General features: G+C 34.6%; 1 protein-coding gene across 1 annotated transcript; it reads left to right on the plus strand.

Annotated features, from left to right (window-relative positions):
* The first annotated feature begins 12,676 nt into the window (after positions 1–12,676).
* On the plus strand, positions 12,677–14,898 carry LOC145582352 (heat stress transcription factor B-2b-like). Its single transcript, XM_081639358.1, has 2 exons — positions 12,677–13,398; positions 13,496–14,898. Exons 1-2 carry the CDS (start codon positions 13,114–13,116, stop codon positions 14,222–14,224), a joined length of 1,014 nt encoding a protein of 337 aa, XP_081495484.1. The 5' UTR covers positions 12,677–13,113; the 3' UTR covers positions 14,225–14,898.
* Positions 14,899–21,070: the final 6,172 nt, after the last annotated feature.

Raw genomic sequence — 21,070 nt, forward strand, 5'->3', positions numbered from 1 at the left:
CAATCCCAGCATATTCCTCATGGTACATGGGAGAAAGAGGTTGGCCACGAGGCCCACGAGTAGCTGAAAGTGAGAGAAGTATGATGCTGACTTTGATAATACGCTAATTAGTTGTGGGTTTGCCAAAATCCAAAGACAATACCCAACTTTTCTACTTTCAGTCACCAATTTCCATTCTTGGGATCCTTCACTATTGAATCTAAATACTGAAACAAAGTGAAAACGTTGTTAAATATTTTCATAATAAATCTAAATACAGTATCACTCTCTAGTGGCTCTCATAACACTTAAAAAAAATAAAGTGCTGTATCCACATTAGTATTAATAGTACATGGTACGAGTAGGGGTGGTAATAAGCCTTTATTGACATATGTGACCAATATATATACTGTTCCTTTGTTACAATGCTAGTGATTAACAGCTAAGAAAGGTAACAAAAGATTACAAGGCTAGGAATAGGGAGGAAATTAAGAGAGAATAATGTAGAAATTATATACAACAATAATCATGGATAGAATCAAGGAGCTAATTAGTAGGAGATCATACTCAATCCTTATCACGAGCTTGTTCATGAATTGGGATGTCAAAGTTCGGTCAAATCTCGATTTGTGGTGGCTCTGCTTGGGTTAGAGTTCGACTCGAGACCTTAACGAGCCGAGCTTAGTTATGCCAACTTGCCAAGCTCGGCACGAAAAATTCATGAATAAGCTCGATTATTCTTTTGAAAAATTTGTGACAAATGACTTTTTAAGTGGTCGATTTTTTGTAAAATGACTTTTAAGTGGAAAGTTATAAAAAAAGATCTTTTAAGTTGTATTTTTTTGGGGGGTACTTGCATGGGTGAGTTTTCTAGATGGTCAACGCCGGAGCTCCAACGTTGACTTTTACGTGTTAATCACGTGAGTTTTTAAAAAAAAAAAAAAAAAATCCCCCCAAATTTCCCTCATATTCGAACTCCCCCTTTATCTTTCTTTCTCTACCCCAAATTTTCAGGAGAAATTTATTTATTTTTACATTTTTAACCCACGTGAGTAACACTTGAAAATTAACACCGGAGCTCCAACGTTGACAACCCAAAAAATCTCACCCAAGTACCCCTAAAAACATAATACAACTTAAAAGGTCTTTTTTCACAACTTTTCACTTAAAAGATCCTTTTACATAAAGTTGATCACTTAAAAGATTCTTTTTCACAAAAATCTCAAAAAGAATAATTGAGCTTATTCATGAATTAATCCTTTGCGCAGCTTTCTATATCTGCTGTCTCGTGAGTCTTGACAGATGATGATTAATCACCCAACATCAACGCTTCCTTACATACATATTCAATTCATTTATGTTTGGTGCATCAATTTCACACTGATGCTAAAGTATTCCGAACTTTATTATGATTTATGAATTAAACTAATTGAATTGATGAGTTAAATCAAGTTGTTAATGATTTCCAAATGCTTTAATCTAGTTGTTGCCTTGTTGGTATGCAGTCATTATTTTTTATCTAACCAAATCAAACTTAAATTGACAATCATAGTACTACGAATATTTATATTTTATTTTTGAACTATAGTACTACGTATATTATAAGAACCAAATAAACGATATTATTGTGCTAGATAATTTTTCTTTAATTAGAACACTTTAAAACTAGCTAATTTTCATTTCTGATTATTAAAATTACAGATAATGCGAAAATAATATTTCAGTGTATTAAGTTGATTTGATCACACAGAGTAAATACGAGTTTAAAATAATTGTTAGAAAAGTAGTCTAAGCAGATATCTCAATCTATACATGTATGCAAAGTAATTTACTCAGAGTTGTTCAAAATTATAAACTGTATGCAAAATTTACCTCTAATCCTCAAAATTTTCAACTCTGGCTAATCAATTTGAATGAATGCAAAAAAAAAAACATTGAATTAGAAAGTGAAATTGGTTAGAAACTTCATTTTGATGGCTTTAAAAATTACAACTAAGTGTAGTTTGGGTTTAATGTTTAGACTAACTCTGCAATTTAGGAGGTGGAGCCCAATCTTAAAATTAAATGGGCTGAGAAATATTCTAGTCAGACTGACTTGGGTACATCTGTACATGCCACCAGAAGGAAAAGCCAATTATGCCTTCAATGTTGGTTATTATGTTGTATTTAACCAAGGCCGTCCCAATCATTTTAGGGCCCTGTTCTAAACTTAGAAATTGGGCCCTAGTAAATATTTTTTTTTTTTTTTTTTTCTAAGAGATCATAGGTGAAATAATTTACATTTTTTTAATGAAACCCAAAACTCAAACTACTTTATTTAAATTGTACAGTAAATAATAGTTCGTATGATTAATTTCCCAATACAATCAAAATTACTCCTCTTTGAGATTAACTCTTTCATTTTTTTTTTTCTTTCTCATAGAGTACTTACTTTTGGGAGGCATAAAAAAAATTATACAATTAATTCACCCAAAAAAAGACAAAGTATGCAATTAATCTAATAATTAAAAGTGCAAAGAGAATTGAAACAACTTGCAACTCGATTCGATTGTCGTTACTCACTTTAGCAATTCCATGGCTATGACTATGAGCAATTCTCTTGGCTCTTCTTATAAGAGCCTTATACCCACTTAATACTATGAATATTTATTTCATAAAATTCTCAAAAATAATTTGAGTATGATAACACTGGTTATTGAAGAAGGTAGGGGAAAATAAATTTATATAGGGTGTAAAAAATTTAATCGTTTGATAAGTGAACATTAAGGGATTTAATTGTGCAAAATTTGAAATTAATTTCTCCATTGAATAAGGCAAAATGTTTATTTTGGAAAATTGAAAATTTGGGAGTAAACCAAAAAATTAATGGGGAAAAAAGGAAACAAATATTGAAAATTGTAGGAAAGTAAAGGAAATTGGGAGCAATTTTCGAAGTACCGGGGTTGAAGAATCTAGAAATTGGGAGTGATGAGTGAATGAATTAAAGGAGGAAGATGGCTGCTTCTCGTGAGATTAAGAGTCAAAGTTTTTTTTTTTTTTACTTAAGGGCTTGGCTTATACCTGTTCAACAGGTCGGGCCGGGCCGGACAGGGCTTTATCTGGAATGGGTCGGACCGGGCCAAGTCTAATCCAAAACGCGCCGATATTGTCCATGGGCCATTAAGCCCGACCTATTTAAAATGTATAAACAACCATAAAGTAGACACAATATAAGAGAATTATAAAGGGCCTTTAAGGGACCTTATAAAAGGGCCTTTAAAGGGCCTTAGCCAACAAATTGTTCTCAAGCAGTAGATATGAACAAGATAACTTTCAGACAACCTATATATTTACTTCCGTCATTTCTCGCCAAACTTTAGATTTCCTACTCCTCTTATGCTTATGGGCGGCATTAGATTCATCGACCTCATCATCTATCGGCATTGACATTGTAGTTGCTTCACTTTCCATGGTTAAAAAAACTGCAAAAGTAGGTAAATAATAATTATTAACCCACTGCCATTATTATTAACATGAAAACTAAAATTACAGAAATATATAATTACAAAACAATATAGCTGCTAATCACAATTATGAAATATGAGTATAATGTATAGATTAAAGAAGCAATTTGTGCTATATGTTGATAATCACCTGCTGACAAACTATGATTACAAACAACAAAGCAATAGAATTATACCAAGTATTTATCATGTGAATGAAAAATAATATACTTGATTGATTTTGTATTTATAGCAAATAAAATCATAACAGTCATTAACCCTTGATATCTCTTCTCTCTCCTCACAATATATTTCTTGATATGGCTACGAATATCTTATGGAGTTGTGGTAATTGACTAATATAGTAATATATGACAACTTACTAAATATACCATAATCACTAAAATTACAAAACAGCAGCAAAATTACAAAAACAGAGAACCCAAAACTCAAAGTAAGAAAACAAATCAATGGAAGAACTGCATAAGTGCACATATCTGTATATTATAACGGTAAAGTTTATGACTCAATCATATATCAAATTAGTCAATTTCAATGAGAAAATTGCATAGGAAACTACATTAATCTTCTAGTTAACAATGAAAATCGAGCAGAATTGAGCAGAAGGTGATAAATTGCAGTGATCGAGCATAATTAAGCGAAATCGAACAAACAAAATGAACAAGCAAACAGATCGAGCAGAATTGAGCGAAATCGAACAACATACCTTGGTAATTGAAGTGATATGACGGAATCCACAATTGAGAGCGGCAAGCAAGAAGATTTAGAATTTGGGATTTTTTTTTTTAGGGTTCATAATTTGGGGAAAATAGGGAATTTTTAAAATGACGTTAGAAAGTTTTAGAAACATATAGAAAAATTAGGATAAAAAAGCCTTTTAAGTGTAACCCAATTTCAGCCCCTTTAAACTTAGACCCAACCCTTTACAAGCCCATTATTTAATAGCCCTATAAAAGCTCGCCCCATTTAAATGTTGGATGGGCAAAACCCTTTTATAAAAGGGCTGGACCAGGGCTTTAAATGGGCCCCTAACCCATTGAACAGGTCTAGCTGGGCTCAGCCACATATTCTTAGGTGCACACTCATGCACCTAAAAATAGGTGTAACAACAGCACAGTATGAACATTAGCTTTTTAGAAAGTGAACATTAGCTTTTTTCTCCTCTATTTTTCTCATTCGTTTTTTATTTTCTCTCTCCTCAGTTTTTTTTCCCTTTTTTTTTTAACACTTTTTTGATTGAATTTGTTTCTTAGAACATGAAAGTAGTTATTAAGTATGAAATTTTTTGTGAATTTCGATGCTGTGCTTTAATTTCGATTGATTAAGGTTTATATGAATCTTTGAATTCACAAATTATACTCTGTTTTTTCTCCTTCCTTCTTTAATTCCTTTTTCCTCTGGTTTTTTTTTTTTTCTATTTTTCTCGTTTTGTTTTGATTTAACGATTGAATTTGTTCCTTACAATATGGAATTGGTTGTTTATCTGATTTTTTGAATTCATATGAATTGTTTTTTTTTAGCTTTGATCAATTTCATATGTGTTTCATCTGATTTTCTGCAATTTTTTTTTTTTATCAATGAGCATAATCATGCAAAATATGAACATATGCATAGGTTCTTCAAATATGCGTAAAAAATATGAACATATGCTATTAAGAAAGAGAACATATGCATAAACAGACTTAATGAGAATATTTATGAACAATAAATATTTACTATGAATATTTACATTATGAACATATAAAATATTATTATGAATATAAGGCATTTAATTATAAACATACAAAAATTGAAGAAATAAAAAATAAATATGATTATGAAACATATGCATCATAAGTATTCAAAATATGAACATATGCATTCAAAATATGAACATATGCATTGGTTCATTTTTTAATGCGTATGAACATAATTAAGCATTTCAGAAGGTGAACATATACATAAGAGATACGAACATATGGATTAGAAAGTAAATGTATGCATTTCAGAAAGTTTACAAAAAGGATTCAGTATATGAACATAAGAATTCAAAATATGAACATATGCATTTCAAAATGTGAACATGAATTCCAATAAAAAATTTCAAAGAATAGTGTATCGAACAATATTCAAACAAAATTAAGTGATAATCATATAAATTCAAACAAAATTAAGTGATAATCATATAAATTCAAACAAAATTAAGTGAAATTTACATAAAATTGTCTTTTTTTTAGGGAGGATCATTTTGATTTTGCATCTCTTCTCTAATGTCCATTGATGTTTTTGCAATTTTTTAGTGGGATAAAATGAAATAGAGGAGAGAGAAAGTGAAAAAGAGGAGAGAAAAAATCATATAGAAGAAGAGTTTTGAGTTTGGAAGTGACGTTACAATTTACTGGGTGTGGGTGAGTGTATTGGGTGTGGGTGGGTGTATTGCATTTTTCATGTTTTTTAGTTTTAGGGCTTTTCTTAATTGGGTTGTGTGTAATTGGGCTGTGTGTAATTGGGCTCTTAGGTTGTGTTGTTACACCTATCTAAAGTGCACAAGGGTGCACCTTAGACTAAAATGGGCCCTTGAATGAAATTTGGGGCCCTGAGCTAAGGGTCTGTTTGCATAGGCCCTTAGCCGGCCCTGTATTTAACCTACTACGCGATTCTTTCAAACAACAACCCAAAAAACCAAAAAAAAACCCTATGAAATCCAGGTTTTAAAATAATTGATATTATTACTTTTTTTTTTTTTTTTTTTACAGGGAATTGATATAACTACTTAGTTGAGCCGTTGAGAGTAAACCAATATACTTTCTCGTCAAGAAGGTTTTATGCATAGGTTTTTGTTGACGTATGTGCAGTGTGCTAGGTGCATGCGTAGGTTGAATAACCGCATACTTTTTTTAGAAGTAAATAAAATAAATAAAAGATATTTCCTAAACTATACACTTTTTGCATGTTTTGAATAATAATATTATAATACTGATCTACAACTAACCATCTCTGTCAGCATGAATTATCTCTCACTTTTGACCCTCATTCAAGATGTTATCAATTTCATTTCAATTATATTGTATATTTTCAAAATAGCTATTTTAGAATATGTATTTATTTATATCACGATTCTATAAAAAAAAAATTAATGCCCATAAAAGATACAATACTTACGTGAATGTCAAATCAATTTGATATAACTAAAATGGTGATTGTCATAATAATAATAATAATAATAATAATAATAATAATAATAATAATAATAATAATAATAATAATAACCTTATTGCTACTCCTGCTGTTGTTTTGGATCAGATTAGGGGTTTTCCGCGAGGTACGTCATGCGGTAGAGACGGCTTGCGTGCTCAACACCTTATGGATTGTTTGAGTGGTGCTGCAGTTGCTATTTCAGATGAGTTGGTGGCCTCTATTACGCAGGTGGTTAATCTTTTTCTCGCTGGGAAATGTCTTGCTGCGTTGGGAGAATATATTGCTAGTGCTCCTCTTACGCCTCTTGTTAAGCCTTGTGGTGGTATTCGGCCTATTGCGGTGGGTACCGTTTGGAGGCGTCTGGTTTCAAAGGTTGGGGCTGCTTTGATTGGTCCGCGTTTGGGTAGCTATCTAGGAGGTCTTCAGTTTGGTGTCGGGGTGCCGACGGGTGGTGAGGCAATTCTTCATGCTGTTAATCGTTTGGTTGAGGCTCGTGGTAGTGAAGTTGGTCTTTCCATGTTGCTGGTGGATTTCCAGAATGCATTTAATTTGGTAGACCGTTTGGCTTTGTTACGTGAAGTTCGTCTCCGTTGTCCAGCTCTCTCGCGATGGGTTGAATTCTGTTACTCTACTCTAGCCAGATTGTTTTACGAGGAGCATACCTTATGGTCATGTCAGGGGGTGCAGCAGGGTGATCCTCTAGGCCCTTTGCTTTTTGCTTTAGTTCTTCATCCGTTAGTGTGCCAAATCAGGGATTCTTTTGATTTATGTTTGCAGGCTTGGTATTTGGATGACGTCACTATTATTGGTGACACCTTAGTGGTAGGAAAGGTTTTGGAGTTGATTTTGGCTGAGGGACCTCGTCTCGGACTCCATGTCAATGTTGAGAAAACGAAAGTTTTCTGGCCCTCGAAGGACCCTCGTAGCCGTCTCGTGGATGTCTTTCCTCCAAATATTGGTCGTCCTGTCCATGGCGTTAAGTTGCTGGGTGGTCCTGTCAGTGCTGATTCCTCTTTCTGTGGTGAGCTTGTTACGCAGAGAGTGTCGAAGACCATTGTGCTAATGGATGCTATTGCTATGCTCGATGATCCCCAATGCGAGTTGTTGCTTCTTCGTGCGTGTATTGGGGTTTCGAAATTGTACTTTGCTTTGCGCACTTGTCCTCCTCGTCTTTTTGAAACGGCACAGGTTTCTTTTGATGTGGCCCTTCGAGTTTCTTTGGAGCGCATTGTAACTGCTTCGGGGCCTGGTTTTGGTGATTGGCAATGGCGACTTGTCACCTTACCTTTTTCTTATGGTGGTTTGGGTGTCTATTCGGCGGGTGATGTTCGGCATTATGCTTTCCTTGCGTCGCGTCTACAGTCTTCTGGTCTTCAGGCTACGCTTCTTAGCAATTCTGGTATTGTTGGTCCGGGACCGGCATTCGATGGTGCTCTTAGTCTTTTTAACAGGACTGTGGAGACTGACCTTATGAGTAACCCTAGTGAGATCGCTGCCCCCAGACTCATGAAAAAATTGGCAGATATATATTTCACGAAGGTCACTGCATCTGCAAATTCCACTTTCTCCTTATCTGCGCGTCAGGTTGCCTTATGGAAGTCCCAACAGGGGGATCACTCTTCGGCCTGGTTGCGGGCGGTTCCGATATCGGGTTTGGGTCAGACTATGAATGGTAAGACTTACCGTAGTGTTCTTTGCTACAGGTTGGGTGTTCCTTTGTTCTCCATTTCAGCACCGTGTTCTGCTTGCTCAAGGGTTTTTGATGGGGATATTTATGGGGATCATGCAGTGTCTTGTGCTGGGATGGTGGGTATTAAACATCGGCACAACGTTGTTCGTGATACCCTTGTTGATATTTGTTTTCGGTCTGGGATTTCTGCTCGAAAAGAGGTTAACGTTGGGTTAACTGGAGGGAACGACGGGGCTCTTCGACCAGCAGATATGTTGCTTTATTCCTGGGATAGAGGCCTTGATGTATGTGTTGACTTGACGGGATCTTCACCTTTGACACAATCGGGGTTGTCTGACTTCGTTCCTGGTCGTGTTGTGTCTACGGCGGCTCGGCGGAAGCGGGACAAGTATGGGGCGCGTTGCAGGGCTATTGACTACGGTTTTCTTCCTTTCTCCTTTTCTTCGTTGGGGGAATTAGATAAGGATGCTATTGCGTTGCTGAAGCGGGTTCAGGCGTTTGCTAAGATTCAGGATATTGGTGCTCGTGCGGCAGCTCACATCTTCAGCAGGATCAGGTTCGCTATAGCTAGAGGGGTGGGGGCCCAGATTGTATCTCGGCTCCCCACTAATTTCTTGTAAATTGATTGACTTTGTAGGTTTTTTCTGATATAATAATAATAATAATAATAATAATAATAATAATAATAATAATAATAATAATAATAATAATAATAATAATAATAATAATAATAATAATAATAATAATAATAATAATAATAATAATAATAATAATAATAATAATAATAATAATAATAATAATAATAATAATAATAATAATAATAATAATAATAATAATAATAATAATAATAATAATAATAATAATAATAATAATAATAATAATAATAATAATAATAATAATAATAATAATAATAATAATAATAATAATAATAATAATAATAATAATAATAATAATAATAATAATAATAATAATGAAATGAATACATAATGCTAGGAAAATAAATTATCTTGAAAAATACTTGGCTCATTTGTATCTGCAGCTCCTTTCACTACTTTCAGCTTCATAGTTTTCCAACTACGCCACATACATAAGCACAAACCTTCTCTAAAACCTCACACCCTACACAGACCTAAACCCTCTTTCTCAGAGGAATGAAATCTTAAAGGTTTTAATTCTAGTGATGAATATGATCAATCACATGTGAACAAAATGAGACTTAAAACACAAACCAGCCTCAAGCTCCAATGTGGGCAACCATTGAAGCTTGACATACAGTGTGGAGTGAGGAAGTGCAGTTAATCAGAGTTTCTCTTCCAATTTCAGGAAATCTTGGGATTAATTCGTATCATCCTCGTATGTGGCTCACTAAGCACAAAAAAAAAAATGATGCAAAAACATCATGCATGATTAACGTTCCATGCATGCTTGTGTTTCCTTTCTAGTACAATTCTTGGAAATTTCTTAAAAGGTTTTTTTTTTCTCTTTCTTTTTCTTTTTAGTAAGAAATTTTATTACCAAAAAAAGGAGGGCAAGCCTTCATACAACACACCGTACCAGGGCTAAACGAGGCCACAACGACCATACAAACACCAACTACAAACTACACCTACGGACCTACCCAAAAAAGGGCCAAACCAGCAACTAAACCAGGACCCTACACTTTACACTTAAGGCTATGGAGCCACTTATATTTATTTTTCAACCATTTATGAGAGATTAATTGCTAGAATCTTCCACAAATTTCCTACTTGATAGACTTGACCGCTATATTAAGTTGCATAATAGCTTTACGCCAAAGCGCATGATTCACAGTCTTTCAAATGTAGTAAGTATGTAACAGCAGCAAGCACTGCAAGGCTAGCTTGTTGCCACCTCTATTCCAACCCGAGCTATCTGAATTCCAAGCCATAGACAGATCTCTTTAATGCACTTTAAGCTATAGGGAGATTTCTATGAAGTTTTTTTTTTTAAGTATATAGCTTTTAATCTTACAAGTTTTTACTTTTCACTTGAAAGGGATATTTCTACTTTTAAGGATTTAGGATTAAAAAAAAAAAATTATGATCGTGCTAGATGCATGATTAAGGAGTTGTTTTTCAATTCAATTCCTAATAACTAAATTAGGGTTTTTTCTTAAGTTTTTTTTAGAAAGTTTAGGATTCTTTGATCTTTTATAAGGCTACAAACGGCTCGTTATTCAAATAAATCATATCGAAGTTATTGAAATTTAATGAGTTTTTGCTATCTAGGGTTTATGCATTAAACCTAACACAAGACAAAAACTTTAATTTTATGTCGTATTCTTTAACCGCAACTTCAAGAAGATCGATCATCAAAGTCATAATTTTTGATAATTTATCTATCCTTAAATTTATGCTTTTCTTTCTCTAATTCATCTCCCTAAAGCCTCGAGATAATAAAAACATGACAAATTGTGGTTGTATGTAGGGACCACATACAACAATTGTATGTGTAGCCTTTACCGATAATCCACACCCTCTCGCTCTAATTGGTTTTCAAGCAAATTCAAATTATAATTAATCTGCGTCAACAAGAACATTAAATGTGCATAGGAAATTTGGGGCAGAAAGACAACTGCACATGGCAACCTGCAATGGAGCAAAAAATCATCAATGGGCTCAAAACATGTGGAATATTCATTTTTTAAGAAGAAAAAATAAATCTTTTGAAAATCAGATGTATGTTATATTTGATTTAGATTTGTTTTAACATGGAATGCCAATGAACAAACGTTTTGAAAATGTCTCAGTTGCCCTATAAATTACGGAGTACAAAGAAAATTATGTTTCAAATTCTTTTCCTAAAATACTTATTATAAGATCGATGGTCATAGAAATAAGTCTTTTATACACCTAAAAGTCTGGTATTTTAAGTAGACACTAGAACATTCAACAATTGACTACTTTATGAAAAAGAGTGAGTTTTTCATGCTAGAAAAATACTAGTAACAAAGAGAATTACAGAAGTAGAGGAATTTGCAAAACACAAATATATAATATTTTCACATATTTAAAGGCATGTATTAAAGTTGATAATCTTGATATACATTAGATGGCTGCCATATTAGCCAAGCAAAGATTTTATTCATCTAGGGCCGGGCAAGACTATTAGATGACTGCATGCCATATTAGCCAAGTAGAGATTTTATTCATCATTTATGGCTGGCATGCATTAGTAATATTTATTCTACTTCATTCGTAGTATATAAAAATATAAAGTTACTAATCGAGCGCTCTGAGTGTCGATTAAAATTTCTTATAGAGAAAGATTTCATGCAAGGTATATTACATGCATTATGCAATAGGTGCATAAACTAGCATGAATTTGTAAATATTAAAATATGCAAAGTCTAAAAGGAATTCCATTTTAAAAAATATTGCTAAATTAGAAGAATATTTAAAGAGAGTAATTATAAACTTACAATATACTCGCAATTTTTTACTCCCCCGTCCCCGAATGATAGTCACTTTTGGGTGAAAATCACGAGAATTAAGGAGAAATAAATAAAGTACATGAGAACTAAAATTCAATCATTTGCAAAACAAAAAGAATGAGAGATAAACTCATTGTCATTAAAAAGGGAGACAACTCATTCAATTAAGGCACAAGTACAAAGGCAAATATGGGGGTATTTTGGGAAGCACATATAATACATCCAAAAAAATGAGGGTATATAGGTCATTTTGTGTTATTGTATGGGACCTAAAATTGTGAAATGTGACTAACATTTTGGGTGTCCAAAAATGAAATTAGTGACTATCATTCGGGGACGGAGGGAGTATTTTTTTTTTTTTTTTTTTGAAATAACAATACAATCTTTATTTAATTAACATCTCTATTTAGTTAGAGATTTGGAAATTGTAATGATCAAAGTTATTTAGTTATGTATTTCATACACTATATAGTACTCCCTCCATCCCCGAAAGAACGATCCATTTGGGTTGATTTCGCAGGTATTAGTAACTTAATTTGTAAGTACAAATGTATGGGAAAACACAAGTGAGCAATAATTTGCAATTAATATCTAGAGAGAGAAAATCCTAGATGTAAGCTAAGTTTTTATCTTTATCCTATGCCTAATAAACATGAGGTAATAATGCATTAATCCATGTAATGTTTTATTAGTCAATAAGATTAAAGTATTGTTTTACACAACCCATATAATAAAATACATAAGATTGTCAAGCTGACACTTTTAAAGGAAGGGAAATGAATAGATATCGGGAAAAATAAATGGGTCATTTTTTTAGAACTAAAATTAGACAAAATGGGTCGTTGTTTCAGGGACGGAGGGAGTATGTAGTTATGTATTCGTATATGTAAAGTTAGAACATGTATGTATAGTACAGTATGATATATTTAAAAATAGAAAAAATAATAATTTAAAAAAGAATGCACAAAGATAGAAAAATGAAGTTTCTGGAAAAGACGTAGTGATTCGTATCCGCAGCTTCTCGCACTTTCCGCTTGAAACTCATCCAACCCCACCACACCACAACACAAACACACTCTCTTCTCGAACACCCCACGCCCTCTTTCTCTCTCATCATTTAACTCCTTACCACGAACTTTCTAGAACCCCAACAAACAAACCTATCCTTCCTCTTCCCCCTTTTTTCCTTCTCTCCCCTTCCTTCTTTTCTCTCTCCTCCCAATACATCATTCTCCCTTTTCTCTTTCCATTCCAATCTTTTCATTTTCACCATTTTTTTGGATCTGAATATTATTTAACAATTTTACGCCATGCATCCAATGCCGGTGGACCAAAACGGCGATTCCGCCGGCGGAGGTGGTGCTGCTACTGGTAGAGGTAATGCTAGCGACTCGCAACAACGTACTCTTCCGACTCCGTTTCTCACCAAAACTTATCAGCTTGTTGATGATCCTGCTGTTGATGATTTGATTTCGTGGAATGATGATGGATCCAGTTTCATCGTTTGGCGTCCTGCTGAATTTGCTCGTGATTTGCTTCCTAAATATTTTAAGCATAATAATTTTTCTAGCTTTGTCCGACAACTCAATACCTATGTAATTTTCTCAAATAAATTTCGATCTAATATATACTATCTCTAATTTTATCGTTATTTTCATTGAATTAATCGATCAATTTGATTTGAATTTTTAGGGTTTTCGGAAAGTTGTACCGGACCGTTGGGAGTTTGCGAATGACTGCTTCAAAAGAGGTGAAAAAGCGCTTCTACGTGATATACAACGCCGGAAAATATCTCCGGCTCCGGCGATTAATTCTCCGACGACTGCGGTTGCGTGTCCGACGGCGGTTCCGGCAGCGGTGACAGTAGCAGCGCCGCCTCCGGTAGCGATTAGGGCAGTCTCACCGGCAAACTCCGGTGATGAGCAGGTACACTCGTCGAATTCATCTCCAGCTCCCGGCACTGCGACGTTACAGCGAGTAGCCAGCGGCGCGACGACGACGGAGATTCTAGAAGAGAATGAGCGATTGAGGCGAGAGAATCTAACCCTATCGCAGGAACTAAACCATTTGAGAGGATTATGCAATAACATATTGGCAATGATGAGTAATTACGCAACGGGACAAACGGAACCCAGCGGATTACCGGAAGAAAGACAGTTGGATTTGTTACCGGCGAAGCCGATTACAGCGGTTGAGGCCGATCACGGCGGTGGTTCTAGCGGCGGAGCCACCGCAAGTGGCGGAAGTAAGGGCGGAGAGAAGGCGGAGGAGGAGGGAGATGAGGGGTGTCCTTGTCCTAGATTATTCGGGGTTTCCATTGGAGCGAAGCGCGTGAGAAGAGACGATGATGAAGCGAGTGGTGAAAGAGAGGGGTCTGATCCTGTACATACGCAGCAAGAGCAGCAAGGTTCAGGAGAATGAGATCTGAGCCGTTGATTGATGATAATCAAGATTTATTGTTAGTGTTCAACGGTCAAGATTGACTGTTGGAAGAATGAAAGAGACATCAGTGAGAGAAGGACGCGTGTGCAGGAAGGGACCCACTATTTTGGATAAGAAAATGTTGATATAATCATAGAATTTGTAGGATTCCTCTAGTTGGTTCTTTAGGTTGGTTTCTAGAAAGTCAATGAATGATGTTTTTGAGAGGGTGGATTCTGCACAGGTGACTGTAGCCTTAAGCCATCGATGATGCTTTTACATGGAAAATAAAGTTTGAGTCCCTCACGTGAACAACGACAAAAGTGTCACCATGTTTGACAAAAGACGGGGCGAAAGCGCTAGGCTAAAATAGGATATTCTTTTCTCAAGGGAAACTCCTAAGACACCAAAAATCTTAATGGATGTCTGGGGACATTTGAAACGACTAACATTGTGTTTGCGAGTAGTGTTTAGAAGTGTCAAGTGTGAGATTAATGTTTAGTAGTGTCATTTATAGCACATTTTTCTCTGTTGTAAGTTGTAAATAAGTCATAGTCATCGGCTTTGTTTGTTGTATTATACAAGTGTTGTATAGAGGGTGACGCTACCAAAAATTTATCAAGCACTTGTAAAATTTCAGAGAAATTGGGTCAATTTAGGATTAATTCAACTAATCAACATGCACTTTTTTGCTCTTTAATTGTGTAATAATATTATTGTATATATGTATCTTTTAATATCATACATGATGTACTCATGAGATATTGCTTGGAATATCATGGGTGTGACTGTGTGAGGGTGTGACGATTAAAGATTAGTCAATTGTTTAATTGGAATAGTTTATAATCTAATTCACTATCTAATACGGCTGCTCATGTAATTGATTTATTTCTTTAATGAGGTCCACGTTTGTAATGTTTATGTTTATATGTTAAGCTTATCTTTAAATTAATTTATTGAGTAGTGGTTAGCTTTGGAACCTTAAGAAAGAGCCAAAGAGGGGATTAATATATAGTGAATTATTGTTGATCTATTATCATTGGTCTTTAACTCGATTTATATACTTCTATTTCTTGACAAGATTATATACCTTTACATATACATCAATTCGTGGAGTTTCCAAAGCAAAATAGGTGAATGTTATGGTTTAGAGATGATTTATGCTATTTGCCATTTATTATTTGTTTATTTATATAACGTAAAAGGATTTAGTAAAGTTTTGATGTACACAATTCATTAACAACGTAGCTCTAGCAGTTAGCTATTTTATCTTTTAGCTTGAATCGTCATTATCTTAGCAATTAAGTTTTTGCTCCAATCATATGCAAGTAGTTATCATTTAATTTATTAATTTTGTTTTTAAATTAAAATTCAATTACTTATATTTTTTTGACGGAATTATTGAATATTTTAGAAATAACTTATTAATCAATATAGTAACTCCACAATTGCTATTCGTGATTCATTTGCAATTCAATTATTCTACCTTTGCTAGTTTGCTCTCACTAGATTTTTTTTTTTGAAACACTCTCTACTTGATTTATTCTTCGTAAATTGTAAGGTTGTAACCACTTCATTGTAAAGAGGAAGAAGTATTGGTACAAAGCCATGCTATATAATAATTACTAATTCTCCTTGATTTAAGATATGATAGCCTACTCAGATTTGTAATCTTCTCATTTAATCCATGAGATTTTCCTGAAAAAAAATAAATAAATAAAAAAAATAATTAAGATTTGTTACTAATGTTAGATCAATTTTCAAATTCTTCTTTAGCTCACAAGACTTTTTTTTTTTTTTTTGAACTAATTTAAACTTCTGTCGCTTTATGTAACTCAGATAAGTCATGAAATGGGCTAATGCAATGGGCAAGCGAGGCCTCCTTGTCCTCTCGGATTCAATCTCCCTCCTTAACAACCTCCAAGACCAAAAAGGTAAGGATATAGAGATTTCGTGGACGGTAAGTGAGATAAAGAGATTGGGTGCTTCCTTCAAAATATGCACCATCCTAAAGGTCGCTAGAGACCAAGTTAAGAGGGCAAATGCATTGGCTAGGATTTGCCGTTTGAACACGATTGGTCATATTTAGTTTTGTTTATTCCTTTGCTCTTGTCAAAAAAAAAAAAAAAAAAAAGGTAAGTCCACCATCTTCATTTTCCTTCTTCCCCTTTCTCTCTCCTCCCGCCCATCAATGGCGGCCAGATCCTCCACCACTCTCCGCCTCCTCTCCTGCACCTCCCAACTTGCCGGCGATGAAGAATCTCCTCCAACTCTCCCCTAAATATACTCTCTCTAGAATCTCCAACCCTAGATGATCTAGTTCATCCGATAGCAGCAAAACGAAGAGTATTCTGTCGAAGTTGGGACGAAGAACAAGCTTCTTTCGAAACCTTAATGGATGAAGGAATCTGATTTCCTCCCTTCCACTCACTTCTCATGAATTTCATATTTTGTTTGGGCAATATAATTTTTTGATTTTAGATTAATGGAGAATGAAAAAATGTCAAATTGGTTTCCTCCATTATTGAAGCGCCTTTGAGGTGATGATTTTTTTTAATAGTCGATTATCAATTTCATTATATTGTCAGTTTCATTAAATGTTTATTGTCAGGTATTATTTAGTCAGGAATAAGATAATTTTTATCAAGAATAAGACAATATTATCAATTTTATTAAATGTTAGTGCGCGGGCTTTGATCGGGTTTCTTGGACCCACGCCTTTTTGTTGCTGAGCCTGGTCTCACGTAAGTCCGTTTTACGCAATACCTTCTCAAACTTAATTATTGCACCGTTGGCCCGTTATAAATAACTTACTAAAATAAACTAAATTGATTGCTAAAATTTAGTTGGTTGTAAAACTAGGAAATGAGAATTTTCATTTGTTAATCCTGTTAATAGTAGGGATGGCAACGGGTCGGACTCGGAGCGGATTATGCTAAACCTAACTCCGACCCGACATGAAGTCGTAGGCTAAATACGACTCCGACATCGACATCGACTCCGAGACTCCGACTCCGAATTCATTATCCGACCTCCGACTCCAATCCGACCCGACTCCGAGTTTTTTTTTCATTATTCAATATATTTTGAGAAAGTGAGCTATTTGGGCCGGGCCTTTACAACCCACACCCAATGCCACCATGACCCATACAAAAATCCACTAACTATTGGAGTCGGAGTCGGATTTTTTTCTTGGATTTTTTGTAGGATCCGACTCCGACCTTCCTCCGACTCGAAGTCATATTATTTTAACGGAATCAAACTCGGATTACTTTTTTCTTGGAATCGGAGCAGATTTTTACCTCGGATCCGGACTGGATTGCCATCCCTAGTTAATAGGCTTGGGCATGTAAAATCCAGCAAAAAGGCCCAATACTTTCAAGTCCCAAATGCTTGATGGCCCAACCTTGTATAAGCCAAATAATACTCGACCAATTATGCCACGAAAGCCACCTTGTGCCAACCAGGAACCTGCATCGGCTACCCCTTAAACCAAATAAAATGCTTTCACTATTGAATTATCAATTATGAGAAGTGGTTTTGCCTTCTTAATCTTTGTACTGCCACCACTTTGTTTACATAGCTCTACACAGAGATATAACGAAGTCCAGCTGAGCCGAGTTTTAGCTTTTTCGAGCTAAATTTGATAAAATTACTTAATTTCAATGTTTGAATCTGTTTTACATATAAAATAATTTAGCTCCTTAACAAAGTAGACACAACTTTTTTTTTTGTTAAATGTGGGACATACTTTCACTCACATATGAGTTTGTTCATGGGCTTAACACATTTAGCATGTTCGAGTTTAACTCGTGAACTTACTTTTTGTTTGCTTTTCAAGTGACAAGTTTGAGCTCGAAAATCAATCCTGGCTTTGTCAAACAAATTAAATATGATGAATACTCCGAATTCATTCGTATCTTTTATATTTAGAGAGTGTAGTAAATTAAAAGTATGTATATCCCAAATCGCTTGCAATTAGATTCTAAAATGGCAAACTTTAGAACAAAAAAGTGTTATGAATATTATGTAAATATCGATTATTTCCTTGTATTATTCTAGAATGATCTAAGTTTAAAGTTTACTACTCTCCAAGCAAATCCTAATCATATTGTACATACGTATATATTATCCATTTTAATCATGAATAAGACGATGATTTATGACACTATAATGTTTAATTATCAACCACGGTTTCTGAATATTCTCGTCGTCTTGTGATTTAAGTTAAGTTGTAAGTCCACAATTGCTTTCCTTTTACTTTTCCTTTTTTGTACATTTATTTACTTTTAAGATTCAATGAGAAGTAAGAGGTGTAAAGTGTGGGTATGACATCGATTTGGTGCAATCATATGGCTGACTATATCTCTTACGGTACCTTTTATGATTTGCATGTGAATTTCGTTCATTCCATCTAATTTGGTGGTGAACTAACATGGTCCACTAAATTCGTCTAATTAGCTAATTTAACACTACCCCTACAAATTATTTGTCAGAATTAAACTAATAATTAATAATAGGCCATTAGGCCATCATAACATTAAAAATCCAATGTTGGTCTTGTCACTTAAAAGTCATGAAAACAAAATTTAAGGAGAGAAATTTCCTTATTTTTCTCTCAAACTCCAAATGAATTAGATTTCTCACAGTGAATCGCTAAACCACGTCCGGTATTTACCGGGTAACGCCCGTATTTTAACATGACTTTACAAACATCTCCCCATATAAAATTGACCCTATTTCACTTTCACTTTCACTTTCTTTAACCACTCTCTAACTTGTTACCCCACCAACCACCAAACAACCATCACCTACGAACAACCACCATGTCATATTTTTTTTAAATATTTGTTTTACACCAATTAGCACAAACGGTGAATGAACGAGTTTAAGGAAGCAATGACGCCACTAGAAAGATCGTCGGAGCATAGGGAGTCGGTAAGTGCTATGAATTTTTTTATTTTTATTTTTATTTTTATTTTTTGTCGTAATCATAGAAGGAACACCTGAAATTTTAGAATCACCCTTGGAACATTCTAACATTTTAGGCGTTCAAGGGGGGAAACACCTGAAATTTTAGAATGTAATAGGGGGAAACGCCTGAAATTTTAGAATGTTCGAGGGGGGGTTCTAAAATTTCAGGTGTTCCTTCCATGGAACATCCTAAAATTTCAGGCGTTCGTCTGGAACGATTGAAATAAAAAAAAAAAATTAAAAACAAATACCTGACGCCAACCCCCTTACCTTTTCGATTGAGATCGTCCCTTGTAGCCGGTCGCAATCCTTGGTGGCGACGGAATTATGGTGGCTTTGTTTGGTGGTGACGGAATTGTGGTGGTTTGCTTGGTGGTGGTGATTTGATTGGTGGTGTTTGTGAATGAAATTTTTAAGGTGAAGAGAGAGAAAAGTAAAAGTGAAAGTGAGAGAGAGAAAATTGAAGAGTTATTTAAGAAAGGGTTACTTAAGGGAGTTCATATAAAAATACGGGCGTTACCCGATAAATATCGGACGCGGTTTAGTACCCCCCTTTGTCAAATTAGACTATCTATAACTATAATAACTATAACTAAAATAAAATCCGCTTACATCACCACTGTACACATGTCAGTTTCTCATGAAAAATTTTCCCTCCAAAATTGCTTATAACATCATTTAATCATTTATATCATATTTTTCTCCTTCCAAATTCAATATTAGGAAAATAATTTTTAATTAATAAATTATAGTGTGAACATCAATTAACCAGTAGCGTATTAGTGATATTTTACTTTCTAAAAACCCACGTTTTGGGACTTAATTATTTTATATTGCATTGAATTTTTTTATTCTAATTCTTGCGTCGCACGAGTGCTAATCTAGTATTCACATAAAAAAGGTACCAATTTAAGTACTTCTTCACACCTTGCAAATTGTAAAATAAAATTAACAACACTAAATTCCAAAATAAATAAAATAGATAGCCTTGTCAAAAAAAAAAAAAAAAAAAAAAAAAAAATTCAAAAAGAAATCATGAAAGAAGTATATAAAATAATGTTATAGATTAACTTAAATTAACCATGACTTGAGTTGACCTACAATCAATCAATCAATCAATCAATCAATCAAAGCCTTAATCCCAAAAGTGGGGTCGGCTAACATGAACCAAATATGATTATTCCGTGTAGTCATCAACATAAATCTTTCTCCTCCATCCCTTACGATAAGATAAGAAAATTCTTACAAATACATTTAAATTAGAAAGTTCCACAAATGATAATCCATGTGTAGACAAATTCAATCTAATTAATTTAAATTTTCCAATCATCTTCCAAATATTCCACAAAGGAAACTACACTACACCTCACTCTCAACCTCCTACACAAAAAGACTAACAATACTATATAACACCACTAAACTCCCTATTTTTCCATCTTACTAAAACAAAACTCTCAACCTCCTACTCAATCATCCATGTTGGAGTTAACTATAATTTCAGCTCAAGGACTCAAAAATCCGTCCTCATGTTTACTCTTCTCTCACCACCTTAAACCCTTTATCACCATCACCACCTTCCCCTCACCATCATCGCAACCGTGTCGCGATACTATCAAGGGCTATAATAGTAGTTGTAACGTGCACACAACAAGGGTGTATGATGGAGGAGGTCCTAATCCAACATGGGGTGACAAGTTCCTTTTACCACTAGATAACACTTAATTTACTAACAACTACTCTTGTGTTTATCTACAATTGTTTAGAAAAAGGGCCTTATTGGGCCCTGCTTTGATGGGCTGGATCCAAATACCTGGTTCCGATATATCTGATGGTCATTTTCCTCTTGGGCTGGCCCATCACTTGAGTTACCGG

This window comes from Chenopodium album, chromosome 2, assembly GCF_948465745.1.
Source record: "Chenopodium album chromosome 2, dcCheAlbu1.1, whole genome shotgun sequence".
Lineage (NCBI taxonomy): Eukaryota > Viridiplantae > Streptophyta > Magnoliopsida > Caryophyllales > Amaranthaceae > Chenopodium > Chenopodium album.

Bases quoted from the DNA above. Each gene is read 5' to 3' on its own strand.
- LOC145582352 (XM_081639358.1), top strand. From the start codon at position 13,114: ATGCATCCAATGCCGGTGGACCAAAACGGCGATTCCGCCGGCGGAGGT. The intron at 13,399-13,495 runs GTAATTTTCTCA...TTGAATTTTTAG, and splicing joins TCCGACAACTCAATACCTAT to GGTTTTCGGAAAGTTGTACC.